At 41.8% G+C, this 14,434-nt stretch overlaps 2 protein-coding genes across 2 annotated transcripts; one reads left to right on the forward strand and one right to left on the reverse strand.

Annotated features, from left to right (window-relative positions):
- Nucleotides 1-2,500: 2,500 nt before the first annotated feature.
- Nucleotides 2,501-3,703, reverse strand: LOC111218055 (trace amine-associated receptor 13c-like). Its single transcript, XM_022740148.1, has 2 exons — nt 3,528-3,703; nt 2,501-3,317 (listed from the first exon to the last, which is right to left on the reverse strand). Exons 1-2 carry the CDS (start codon nt 3,701-3,703, stop codon nt 2,501-2,503), a joined length of 993 nt encoding a protein of 330 aa, XP_022595869.1.
- A 1,451-nt stretch (nt 3,704-5,154) lies between these two features.
- On the forward strand, nt 5,155-6,013 carry LOC111218056 (trace amine-associated receptor 13c-like). Its single transcript, XM_022740149.1, has 2 exons — nt 5,155-5,336; nt 5,506-6,013. Exons 1-2 carry the CDS (start codon nt 5,155-5,157, stop codon nt 6,011-6,013), a joined length of 690 nt encoding a protein of 229 aa, XP_022595870.1.
- Nucleotides 6,014-14,434: the final 8,421 nt, after the last annotated feature.

Consider the following 14,434-nt stretch of genomic DNA (forward strand, 5'->3'; position numbering starts at 1 on the left):
CCCAGCATCACACACAACACACACACATACACACCACACACACACACACACACACACACACACACACACACACACACACACACACACACACACACACCTCTCTATATTGCTTGACCCTTTTACCATTGAATCAAAGTGAGTCAAAGCCCCATCAGTGGTGGATGAAACACAATCTCAAATAGAGATAACTGAACTGCTTAAGGACAGACTGGAGTCCGTTCTGTTGTGAAAGAAACTGTGTCAATGAAGAAATGTCCCAATCTTAAACAAGCTGAACTCAAACCTTCAAATCTTTTTTTTACATTATACGGCCCTTTAAGCTGCATTATCTTCATGATACGTTGTCAAGTTGGAGTCATTGATAAGTCTGACAGCTTGTAATCAGTCTGCATTAGTGACTCTCAGGTAATTACAGTGTATTTGTAAACTGGAATGTTCCATGACAGAACCCAGTTTGGGAAAACAAAACAACAAGAAAAGTGTGAGAATCTCTTCACTCTGCTGGAGAGTAAACATGTAAATAGACAGAGAGGCAGCCCAAGAGTGTGCTGTGTCTTTCACACAGAGAGAGAGAGACAACAGCTACTCCGACTTCCCTACAACTCCTCCACAGGTAAAAAACCTGGAAACTTTTGGCTTATCTCCTCTCTTTTTTAATACTTCCAAAGCTTTAGAACAGATTTTTGAGAAAAAAAAGAGTCATTCCTGGGGTGAAAAAAACATAAAACATAAAATGAAATACGAAAAATACGAAAAATACAAAAAATACAAAAAATTCGAGTAAATATAAAGATCCAAGGATTTTTGCCACACTGATGGCCAGAAAATTTTAAAAACATTAGAAAAAGCGATATTTTTCACACCATGATATAAAGTTTATAATGTTTCAAAATAAGAAAAGAAACTTTCACTCACTGTTATGTTTTTGGTCAAATCAAACATAGTTATTGAATAAATACAGTTCTGACAGTTTTGTGAGGTGTAAACAAATGTGGAGCCAATTTTAAACTGCCTCCCACATTACTAATAATTAAGTTTACACTGACATTATTTACTTCATCAGTTACTAATAAAAGAAAGTCCATGTCTGCTGAATGTAGGTTGGAGATGTATTTATTTCTGACATTTTTGTTATTTAAAAAAAAAGAAAAGAAAGAAATGCTGCATTTCAGATGGTGCCCATTGTAATGTCATGGTCTGTCTTTGTCAAACACTTTGTTTCTAGAATTAAATATTTTTGTCTCTGTTAGGTTGAATATATTAGTCAAGGCTGGTACATGGGTCATTCATGGCCAATGAGCAGTTGAATTTTGAACTGGTATAACTGGATTTATTTAGTCACAATACAATTGAACTGTCAGGTAAAAATTCTTATCCTCTTCAGAGAATTTTAAAAATGCCTTTAGGCAATGTATTATTTGAGAGGAGAAGAAATGAAAAGAAAAACATTACAATTTAAATAATGCCATTGCATATTCTGCAATGACGATTCTTTAGACTGTTCAGTGTGCAGTATGTACAGGCTTTGTTTTCTGATTTAGAAAAAGTTTACTTGTGTTCAGGTCGCTGTCAGCGGACAAGCAACATGTTCTTGCTTCTTCCTGTACCTGGCTGCACTCAGTATGCTGACAGGTAAAACAAGGCTTCACAAACTCAAAAACAGTACACTGACTTCATCACACTGCATCCATTTTATAACTCACTAGGAAAACAGTATGAGTGAATATTGTACGCATGGATGCTGTACATATAGTGTGCATTACATCCCTACATATACCTACATGAATCACAAACACAAGCACAAACCTTTTAATACCTTTTTAATACCATCATTCCTTTCCCTAACTCTAGGGGTGCTAGTAGGCAGATTTTATTCGCTTTGGACATAGCTAGGCTAGCTGCTTCCATTTGTTTTCAGTTCTTTGTGCTAAGCTTGTTGATACACACTCCTCTCTTGAGCATCTAGAAGCAATTATAGCCTAAACTATTGAGAGAAGTACTTCACGTAGGGCATGAACCCAAACCTAATATAGTATAATATAATATAATATAATATAATGTAAAATAATATAATATAATATAATAAAATATAATATAATATAATATAATATAATATATATCTCATATCACTGTCCAGATTCCTGGAAAAACTGCAGTTGCCCTATTGACTTGTGTTTGTTTATGCATAGCAACAAGCCGAAGCAGCCAGTGTGGTGTTTATACATACTAGGTGGTTATTCAGTGAAACATAAGGGGAGGCTGTTGGATGAACAGATAATTAAAGGTCCTTTAGTAAAACAATTGTAAAAGTTGTTATAATATGAAATATGCTCTTCACAAGAAAAGTTATAACTGTGACAGATACTTTATATTAATAGACAATTGCTGTGTTAAATTGCGTCACATATTTATATTTGTCCAGACTTAAATTCAGTGATATCCGTACATACGTCAGTCCTTCACAGAAAAGCTGTCATGTCAGAGACTACGGATTCTCTCTCTACAGTATGCAGGTCTCACAGGAGTCAGGCTGCAGTATCTTAAATGTGACAATGATCTTGACGGATTTCAGAAACCAGGGGTAACAAAAAGCATAGATCACCGGGTTTAGACAGGAGCTAAAATAGAACAGCCAGATCTCTATGGGCACTGATGTGACACCAAACAGGGTGTTCTGGCTGACAAGAGAGGAACAGTAATATGGGCAAAGGCACATCAGAAACACAACTACAACAACACCAAGAGTCCTGGCTGCTTTCATCTCAGATTTCTTAGTGAACACAGTCTCTGAACGCTGATGCGTGAGAGCTGCGACATGAGAGCGCATGGCGCGAGCCTGAGACACAGCCACCGCGAATACTCTCATATACAGAACAATGATGACAGTGACAGGACCAATAAAGGTCAAAACAACGTCAACAACTCCTGCTATATAGTTAATGACAACTACACACTCTCCAGTGCAGGAGTTGTACCTGCCTGGTTGTGTGAAGTTCTCCTTCATTACGAGACTGTTGTACAGAACAGAACACACCCAACAAAGACAAGTGCAGATTGAGGCTCCTCTCACTGTGACTTTGTTGGGGTAATGCAGAGGGTCACAAATGGCTACATAGCGGTCGACTGATATGAGCACCATGGTTCCTACTGAGGCAGAGGTGATGATGTAATCTAACACACCGTACAGAGTACACATGTGGTCACTGAGAAACCAGCAGCCGTCTGAGAGGAGAATCTGAAAGGACATGAGGAGGCCCACGAAGAAATCTGAGACAGCCAGAGAGAGGAGGAGGAGGTTGGTGGGGGTGTGGAGCTGCCTGCAGAAAGAGGAACATCATATGTATTAGCGTCTGTACAGTAGCAACTCCATCATGATATTTAAGAGACATAATCCATGGTAAAATTCAACAAAGCAGTGATTAAAATTAAGGATCAACATCAACACATCATCACATCTGAAAATTTCCCATGACCCATGAATTTCTGTACGTCCATCACACTCAGAAACAGAAGAAATATTTTGCTACTTGAAGTGGGAGATGGAGATGATGACCAGCAGGTTGAGAGTTGCAGTGAGCAGAGAGATGGAGGACAGCACAATGTAAACAAGCACAGCCTCAGACTCAGAGCGCTTTTTCTTCCTACAGGAGGAGTTGAAGAGTTGTGGGAAGCAGAGTTCAGTGTCTTCCAGGGTCTCCATCATGAGAGAAAAGGATGATGAGAGGAGAAGCTGCTGAGCTCCTGCAGCTTTGTGACCAAACCTCTCACACATACAGCTGATTTATCTCTTTTCTCCTCCTCATCCATTTGTGTCTCTTCTCCTCTACGGCAATTCTTTCTTTCTATCAAACTGAAGTCCCTCCTCTTTGTTCCTCTGAAGTCATCATTTTCATCTTGCACTTCCTTCTGTCAGTGAGTCTTTAACTGTGACAGTACACCAAAATACAAAATACAGCCACGTCTGTAACAGGCCAACAGAAGGAATGGACGGTTTAAGGAGGGAAGGCCCCAACCATTGACCTCAGCAACACACAAACTTTCTTAGCTTCAATCACTCTTTTGCCATCAACTTAAATCCATTCATACAGCACAAGGTCCTCTGGTGTAATGGCAAAATCTCTCTCTCCAAATTTCCTGACATCTCTTTATTCTGTCAACTGTAAAATCAATTTTTCCTTTATGGGAAAAAATATTATGTTAACCATATTAGATATGTACCATGGCCCTGAGAGCTCAACCCACTGCAACATAAAAAACAACAACATGTAAACAGACAAAACACAAGAAAATTCAGAAAAGACCTTCATCAGTTTGACAACAAATAAACATGTTCCATGTCCCTAGGTCCAGTTTGTTACACCATGAGTCAGCACATTTCTGTATTTGGTTGTGTTGTATGTATTTGCAGCACGTGTTGTCGAATTGAGGAGGAATGTTTTCTGAATTTTGTTGTTGTTTTTTCTTAAGTAGCAGTGCATTGAGCTCTCAGGGCCACCGTAGATATGCCTTATGGGATGTATTAATATTGATGACATCTCAAATTAGAATTTCTCAACTTAAAATGCTGAACATATGTAGAGGTCCTGCCAAAATCTATGTATAATACACAATACATGTACAAGCTTGATACGGTTCCATTCATCAACTTTATTCTAAGGAGTATCTGAATCAGATAATAGGATCAGACACCTGCTGTGTATTTGCTTCCCCTTAGTTAGGAAGTCCAAACACAGGGTCATTATTTTTCTTACACAACCTCTTTGAGAAGAGCCAAGGCAGACACTCTTCCCACTCTGCTTTCAACCTGGTTGGGAAAACGGGCCCAGGCAAAGGGGTCAGACCAACAGTGATTCCAGGACCCTCGAGACAGAGCTACCTTGCACAAAAAAAGGGCTGCTGCTTTGTGGGTCTATCACATGCGAGGCTGAAAGTAAGAGTCGTGTGTCGCCACCTGGGCAGCTAGCAGAGACATTTACGGCACATTAGTAAACAAAAAGTCAGTTACTGCTACTGAAAGAAAACTGTCACCAGAGAGCGCGAGGGAGGGAAGGGGGGTGTGGAGAGATAATACAAAGATGTGACGGAGAGCTTCAGGCAGAAAGCTGACGGAGCTCAGCAGCTTCTCATCTCCTCTGATGATCTGATGATCTGACGATGACGATGATGAATCTGATCGAAGAAGCTGAGCTCTGCTTTCCACAACTCCTCAACTCCTCCTGCAGGAAGACGATGCATCCTCGCTCTGTATCTATGCTCACTTACATCATACTGTCCTCCATCTCTGTGTTCACTGTGACTCTCAACCTGCTGGTCATCATCTCTATCTCCCACTTCAAGTAGTCGAATCTTTTTTTTATTAGAACATATCAGAACATAAAAATAACCAGATGTCAAGTATGTGAAGGAAAAGTGTGATGTTTTTAAATAATGCTTTTCAATCATGGCTGTAATCTGCTGGATCATCGACACTTCGACAATAATCATGTTGCTCTCCTGCCTCTCCAGGCAGCTCCACACCCCCACCAACCTCCTTCTCCTCTCTCTGGCTGTCTCGGACTTCTTCGTGGGCCTCCTCATGTCCTTTGAGATTGTGCTCATAGACGGCTGCTGGTTCCTCGGTGACTTCATGTGTGTTCTGTATTATGTTTTGGTCTACATTATCACCTCTGCCTCAATAGGAACTATGGTGCTCATATCTGCCGACCGCTATGTGGCTATTTGTGATCCTCTGCATTATTCTACCAAAGTCACTCAGAAAACAGTTAAAGTGTGTGTTTGTGTGTGTTGGCTGTGTGCTGCTGTCTGTCACAGTCTGCTGATGATGGACAACCTGACACAACCGGGCAGGTATAACTCCTGCTATGGAGAGTGTGTGGTTGTTATTGATTATGTTGCTGGACTCGCTGATCTGTTTTTGTCTTTTTCTGGTCCTGTCACTGTCATCACACTTCTGTATCTGAGAGTTTTTGTGGTGGCTGTGTCTCAGGCTCGTTGCCATCTTGTCCTGTATTAATATATGTTCTGAAACCTGTCCTATCATTTTTTTATTGATGTGGTTGATTGCAATCTTTGTAACCTCTGAAATAGCACCTGAACAAACTCGCATGTGGATTTGTTCAAAATACATTTCATATTACAATGAACCTATGTGGTATCGCAATTTACTTTCCAAATTTAAAAGTTTCAGTTTCGAGATGTCACTCGCAGACAAAAGCACCTTACAAAAGACCCCATTGGACAGGACATCACTGCAGGCCACTGCCCATCGCCCCATCAGCAGATGGAATAATGTAGATAGTTTGAGCTGGGGTCGTGGTACAGACTTACTCGGTGTGTGTAGCGGTCTAACTATAAGACCAGGTAAACAAGAATTGCCCAGCCAGACTAGACTTCTACAGGGACTTGGAACTGGCCTTCATTCTAAACATAGTAGGAGCCACTCTCGGATAGCTCATGCTCGCTTGAAGTTCGGTAAGCACAAACTGCGCGGGTTGCCTGGCTAGATTAAATATAAACTGCCATTAAGTTATTAGTATGTCTCGCGATCTCTTAATGAAATAACATACAAACCGTGCACTTGGTTCTTTTACTCTTTTTGACTTAAAAATGCGGTTTGGCACAGGGAGGTAGGCTAAGTTGTATCTATTTAATTTCCATGCCAGTCCTCATTACACGAGTTGCTGACCTGTCTTTGTCAGCAAAAAAATTACCAATGTTATACACTCTGGGTCCTGGCTAACTTTGCCTCCCTAAATGATATACCCACTGGGGCCTTGCTCGTGTGGGCGTTTGCGGCTTCTGACCCTACCCTCCAGGCAAAGACTTTGCAGCTATTTTTGGGAAACCTCCCATCCTCTCGCAGCTGGTCTTCTCTTCCAGTGCATGTGGATTTATCTTTCTATTTTTCGGGTGTGGTCAAACCACTTGTGACAAATGGCTTTTTTGAATCCATGAATGTGGAAACATTTCCTTTCCTGTCCCCGACACAAGACGTTCGTGTGTGAGATAAATTTGGGTTTGCATGAAAAGACGGAGTACGGGGTTGAGGAAACACAAGGCTCTGCATGTTTTGACTCAGAGCAGACGGTGTGGAGTCATCTCAGACTGGTCTCAGCGCTCGCTTTCAAAGAGGAGCTTGCTGGCCTGCCTGCATCTTTGTTTAGTCGGTAGGCATGGGAGCCTTTGAAGACACATGACACTGACGCTGGATTGGAAATGTGGCGTTAAACTTCAACAGAAAAAGATGGAGCAGTATCTGGGCGAACATTCAAAGCAATTTAAAAGAGGGGTTCAAGATAAATGAATCTTCAAGTGATCAAAATGTGACTACTTTAAGAAACAAGGAAAAAACATGGCCTGCTTTATGAACCAAGGCTTGCCAAACACAGCAGGTTTGGGGTGAGCTTTTCCGGTACTTTAATCCTGATTATCTCATTTCATCATGGATCCACTATATATCTAATATATGTAGCTCCCATGGCCTCTGACCCTCCACCTGGAAAATCATCCTTCCCTGTCAACAAAAATCTATGTAACTCCATAAGTTTAAAAACAGGAAAGGTTGCTTTAAATCTTTCATTCTTCCCAATCCTCCCGCGCCATCTATCCACTCTTCCATCTACCTACCTCCTAGAAAGCAACCTGATATAGCAAAAGATGTAAGTTGACCATTAGCATCACAGTCTGTCCCTAGGAGTTTTTCAATTCACATATTTTCTTTTTTATACTGTCTGCTCCCCACGCAAGCGTTCCACCACAAAACTCTTCAGGCTTTTCTAAACCCCTTTCAGTAAACCCACTACGCTTTATTTACTAATATTTTATGGTTCCATTGATTGAGTTGTTGAGAAAATGCGTATGATGTAAAGGACCACTCATGCATGTTCCTGATGGACCTGTACAAAGTTCACAATGCTGAAAGACCATGTGACGTATTCGTAAGCCTGTAGTCTCCCCGGAGCAACAGGCGCACACAGGAGGTCTGCTGGTGGATGGAGTAACATCTTTGCATCTCTTTCAAACACAAACCCCCATAAACCAAACAAGGCATTCCACCCACTCCTCCCCGTCCTGGCAGCTTCTCTAGCCCAAAAAACTAAGCACCCACTACTTCACTTTACCTTAATATCCTACCACACTGAATTGTGGCATTACATGAGACTGATGAATGTTTGCATTTTAAATTTTGTTGGGCTCACAGTAATGTGTTGTTGCTGCCGACTCTGCCACTTGGGGAGCGCTGCATTCCATTCTGCAGCAAGCCTTCACCAGCACGGGAGGGATATGAAATAAACAGTTAGCAACTACCACTAGCAAGATTCAAAATAAGTGTCTGTGAAGACACCCCAAATAGTCAACAAGTCCACCTATATGTCTGCACTTAGTCCCTTAATGCGTAAATCGTCACTGCTGTCTTTTGATCCAGTCTGTATGCAGCACTGTGTACACCCAACTCCACCTGAGGAACAGACTCAGGGGCTGTAGTCCCAAAACGAAAGTAAGCTCCCAACTTCCCAGAGAAACTTCTTACCAACATTTTAGGTGGTAGCAAACAAGCTTTGAAACTCAGATTTCTGCACAAAATTAAACCCTGTCCCTTTATCTGAATTCATTGCTGCACCCTCCTTCTGCAGTGATCCCGGCCGTGGAGTCGCCCTGCAGAAAGACGAGCCCTTGAGCAACCTGCGAAGGCTTCTGCCAGAATGCCATTTTACCTCTCCAAAAAGCCGCAACTATATAACATGAAACACAGGCCTAAGTGGAAGGAGTGGAAACGAACAGAGTAGGAAATGAGGAGCGGGGATGGAGACTCGACAAGAGTTTCGGGAGGGTTTGAGGTCGGTGATTGGTTCCAGACTATCGGAGGACAAACATGGGTTGAGAGATTTTTCAGGGAGAAATAGAAATAAAGAGATGTCTTTAATTTTAGTAAAATTATAGTATGGCTTTCTTTGTCTTCAGGCACTGACTTCTGAAACGTCCTTATATCTAGGTAGATATCACTTGTACAGGACAGGTGAATTGGCAGCATTTGTTCCTACCTGGCTGCCTGGAGTACACGAGAACAAGCGGCGCCTACCAATCCCCACACAACGCTGCTTCCTGGACTCCCAGCCTCAGATCAGACACTGCCTCTCACAGACAAGGTAGGAGTTTACCAATTTAGCTCTGTGAAGTTGAGAAGAAATATTCATCTTAGGTAGGATGTTCCAATGTTTAAAACAATTACACTCGACAGCCGTAAAGGTCAGCACCCCAGTGTCGTGGAGCTTGTATGGTGCCTGGCGCGAATAGACAACGAAATAGAAATAAAAAATCAAAATAAGGCATTCACCCATCCCCACACCATTGTTTCTTATATAGTTGGGTTAGGATAGGGTTAACAAATGAATAATCACTGTACATTAAGTATGATGGTTGTAACACATTCAGCCATTCTAAACAACTGATAGTAGAAAAAAAGGTGCTAATGCTAAAATGAAGGCTAAAGACCATCTTGATATATATGCGTGCACACAGCCCTTCACCACTACACTAAGCTTGTCTTAATTCTTCTCTTGTACTCTCCTTCTGCATATTTTTTTTCTACAATTAGTACTTTATCTCCCGAATAAACCTTTTTTTTTTTTTTTTTAATGCTCACATCATATGCAGCGCAGCCAACAGTGCGTGGGCACTGTTCCCATCCTCTTCATCTCGCCTATAGAAGTCTCAGTAAAGGGGCAAGCACTTCGGAACAGCGCCCTCACATTCCTCAAAAACCTTGTCGGCGGATTACTGAGCATGGCCTACAAGTTTTTACATCCACATAACAGCACACACTCACACACACTTTACATTTCGCTTTCTCAAGCTGGCGGCGAACCGCAACAGATGGAAATGGGCCCAAACACAACAAAAAAAAAAAAATAAAAAAAGAAAGAGGCCAGGCCCAGGACCAACTGAGGCGGTGTGAATGAGGACAAACGGCCGCAATAAAAGGGCAGTATGACCAACGAGGCAAAGGATGCACACCGGCAAATGGCAGCCCCCGAGCGGAGATGCCACCCGAGTGTGAAAGCTAACGGTGTGCAAGGCGAAGCGAGCCAAGGAGAGAGACCCCTCATTTTCAGATGTAACTCTTTGTTTTCATCATGCGCTCCAACGGTTTTCGTAGTGTCCCCAACCCGCCTGTGGCTACTGCATGAATTTACAGGGTACCAGCCACTTGATTTACCCTTGAAGAAAGATTTTCGAATAAATTCCACTTTGAAGCAAGATAATTTGTTCCACTTACAAATTCTATGTGGTGTCCCTCCAATGTGTCCCGAAGCGTTCCCGCCCCCCATGCTGCTGGACTGGGGAAAACTGATAAACGGGAGGAGTCCATCCTGAATGTGGGTGTACTTAACCCGTCTAATAAGCCTTTTTTAAGAATCGCCTCCAAGAAAACAGATGCGCCCACACAGAGAATCCTTCTGTCCAGTAAAGCTTTACGCCCATTCTCATTTCTACTAAAGATCGTACTAATTCATATAAACGACCCACCCCACCCCCACACACACAGACATACGCGAGTAAGCTCTCTGCGTTCCTCTCCCGATCAACGTCCTCACCAGTATCCTACCTCGAAAACCCAACCTTGAAGCAGACCGACCCAAGGCATGACCGGGTAGGCCAACCTGCTTGACTAACTCTCCAATCTACAAAAACACTTAAACATCCACTTCTACGCCCCCGTCCTCGACAACACGGACCTAGATCCACCACCCACCGGTCTCGCCTACCCTTCACGAGTGCCCCCAACAGTACCACCCCAATTAACAGCGTGATGTTTGAGCCCGCCAAAAACTAAGTACCCCAATGTCATGCGAGTGAGCGAGTGCCTCAAGAAGTGGCACACCACTCTCTGGGGCCTTTGTCGAATCTGACAGTGAACGGGAGCCGTACATCTGGAAAATTAGTCAGGTAAACTTAGATCACTAAGGTGATTTGCTGTTGATACGTGTTATGTATGAATTTCTTTAGTAATTATTGATGAATATCATCGCCTAAGAGTACTTGAATGGAGTGTGTGATTTGTACCATCATTTATGCAAATCCGGTATGAGAAGATAAAAATGTAAAAAACTAGCAAGGAAGGAGGTCTCTTTACAGTGTTGTCACCGCGAGATACCTGTAGGAACGTTGATCCGCCAAAAAAACCAACGAGACTGGAAGCTTTCAGTAAACGGCCCACCCTCAGCTTTTCGAGCATCCAGAAATAAAGAAAGAAAAAATGAGAATGCCAGCTACGGAAAAACTGGCGCAAAAGATAAAGACGAAAACCAGAGTCAACCTGGGGCCTGTGAGCGCTTTGGCGGACAAACTGACCAGTAAGTTCACAGACTCAACATTTAAAATAACAGCTGCAAATTTCTGACCACTCTCTGTTTCATAAAACTTTGAATATATTAACTCAAGAACATTATAGGGCAATCATTATATCAATGTATATATGTTAACAGTATTTATACTGTATATTTAAATAAAACCACCCTGGGCAGGCCTATTGGTTCACCTATGACAGACATATTTATCCAACTCTAACTACATTATGCTGCTCGGATTGATTTTCAGGTTATAGATACATGTTGTAAATATAAATTAGGCTACTTTCTTTATATACCTATTTCAGAGTGTGGGATATGTTCAATCTCAGAAAAAGTCTGCCTGAAACAACGAAATTGGCATCAGTTTGGAACTTAACTGCATCACCCTACAGAAAAACCTGACGATATAAACACTTGACTTCAATTTGTCATGTAGGTTTTATGCTCAAAGGTTTATTGCAGTGAAATCTTTTAAGACCAAAGTTTGGGTTTTGGACAGAGCAAAGCTATTGAAAAAATGCCTCATTGCATTTGGTTAAATGCATTTTTTAGACAGCACTGAGGAAGAGGCCCAAAGGTAAAACCATGTGGAGCAGAGTCCTGTAGGGATTCACTCCCCAAAACCAGACTCACATTCATAATAATCTTTCAACAATCAGAGTTAGAACCACAAACCAGTTCATAATGAAATCTACAGGTACACACTCAGGTTAAATTTATCATTTAAAAAAATTTAAAAAGCAACTTTACTTTCAATTCCTTTTTTGCTTTATGAACACACTACATTGTGTAGTTGTTAGCAGATGTAAGCATTTGTTAATATATTTGTTAACAACTATGAATGCTGCTGTGAACATCCGTATGTGAGGCTGCTGTATGACGAGACAATGAATAGTAATATAGTAAAACATAGATATAATAATATAAAATATTGTACTCACATAAATGTTGACAAATTACTTTAATAGACAATTAAATGTCCTTGCAGCTGTGTTAAACTTGCATGACATAATTTATATTTTGTCCAGGCTTTGGAATTTGTAAATCCAGTGATATCAGTACATGTCAGTCCTTCACAAGAAAAGCTGTCATGTCAGAGACTACGGATTCTCTCTCTACAGTATGCAGGTCTCACAGGAGTCAGGCATGCAGTATCTTTAAATGTTGACAATGATCTTGACAGGATTTCAGAAACAGGGGTAACAAAACGCATAGATCACCGCGGTTTAGACAGGAGTTGAAAATAGAACAGCCAGGTCTCTAGTGGCACTGATGTGAACAACAGGTGTTCGCTGGCCTGACGAGAGAGGTAGACAGTAATATGGGCAAAGGCACTCAGAAAACACCAACTACAACAACACCAAGAGTCCTGGCTGCTTTCATCTCAGATTTCTTAGGAACACAGTCTCTGAACGCTCGATGCGTGAGAGCTGCACATGAGAGCGCATGGCGCGAGCCTGAGACCACAGCCACCACGAATACTCTCATATACAGAACAATGATGACAGTGACAGGACCAATAAAGCGTCAAAACAACGTCAACAACTCCTGCTATATAGTTAATGACAACTACACACTCTCCAGTGCAGGAGTTGTACCTGCCTGGTTGTGTGAAGTTTCTCCTTTCATTACGAGACTGTTGTACAGAACAGAACAACCCAACAAAGACAAGTGCAGATTGAGGCTCCTCTCACAGTGATTTGTTGGGGTAATGCCAGAGGTCACAAATGGCTACATAGCGGTCGACTGATATGAGCACCATGGTTCCTATCTGAGGCAGAGGTGATGATTGTAATCTAACACACCGTACAGAGTACACATGTGGTCACTGAGAAAACCAGCAGCCGTCTGAGGAGAGAATCTGAAAGGACATGAGGAGGCCCACGAAGAAATCTGAGACAGCCAGAGAGAGGAGGAGGAGGTTGGTGGGGGTGTGGAGCTGCCCTGCATGAAGAGACAGGAACATCATATGTATTAGCGTCTGTACAGTAGCAACTCCATCATGATATTTAAGAGACATAATCCATGGTAAAATTCAACAAAGCAGTGATTAAAATTATACGATCAACACATTCATCACATCTGAAAATTTCCCATGACCCATGAATTTCTGTACGTCCATCACACTCAGAAACAGATGAAATATTTTGCTACTTGAAGTGGGAGAGTGAGATGATGACCAGCAGGTGAGAGTTGCAGTGAGCAGAGAGATGGAGGACAGCACAATGTAAAACAAGCACAGCCTCAGACTCAGAGCGCTTTTTCTTCCTACAGGAGGAGTTGAAGAGTTGTGGGAAGCAGAGTTCAGTGTCTTCCAGGATCTCCATTCAATAGAGAAAAGGATGATGAGAGGAGAAGCTGCTGAGCTCCTGCAGCTTTGTGACCAACACCTCTCCACACATCAGCTGATTTATCTCTTTTCTCCTCCTCATCCATTTGTGTCTCTTCTCCTCTACGGCAATTCTTTCTTTCTAATCAAACTTGAAGTCCCTCCTCTTTGTTCCTCTGAAGTCACATTTCATCTTGCACTTCCATTTTCTGTCAGTGAGTCTTTAACTGTGACAGTACACCAAAATACCAAAATACAGTCACGTCTGTAACAGGCCAACAGAAGGAATGCACGTTTAAGGAGGGAAGGCCCCAACCATTGACCTTCAGCAACACACCAAACTTCTTAGCTTCCAATCACTCTTTTGCCGATCAACTTAAATCCATTCATACAGCACAAGGTCTCTGGTGTAATGGCAAAACTCTCTTCTCCAAATTTCCTGACATCTCTTTATTTCTGTCAACTTGTAAAACTCAATTTTTCCTTTATGGGAAAAATATTATGTTAACCATATTAGATACGTACCATGGCCTGACAGCCTCAACCCACTGCCAACATAAAAAACAGACAACATGTAAACAGGATTCAAACACAAGAAACAAATCTGAGAAAAGCACCTTCATCCAGTTTGACACACAAATAAACATGGTTCCATGTCACCTAGGCCAGTTTGTTACACCATGAGTCAGCAACTCTGTATTTGGTTGTTTGTATGTATTTGCAGCACGCAGTTGCTAAATTTTTTTTTTTTTGG

Source organism: Seriola dumerili, unplaced genomic scaffold (assembly GCF_002260705.1).
Source record: "Seriola dumerili isolate Sdu_G_001 unplaced genomic scaffold, Sdu_1.0 BDQW01000052.1, whole genome shotgun sequence".
In the NCBI taxonomy this organism is placed as follows: Eukaryota; Metazoa; Chordata; class Actinopteri; order Carangiformes; family Carangidae; genus Seriola; species Seriola dumerili.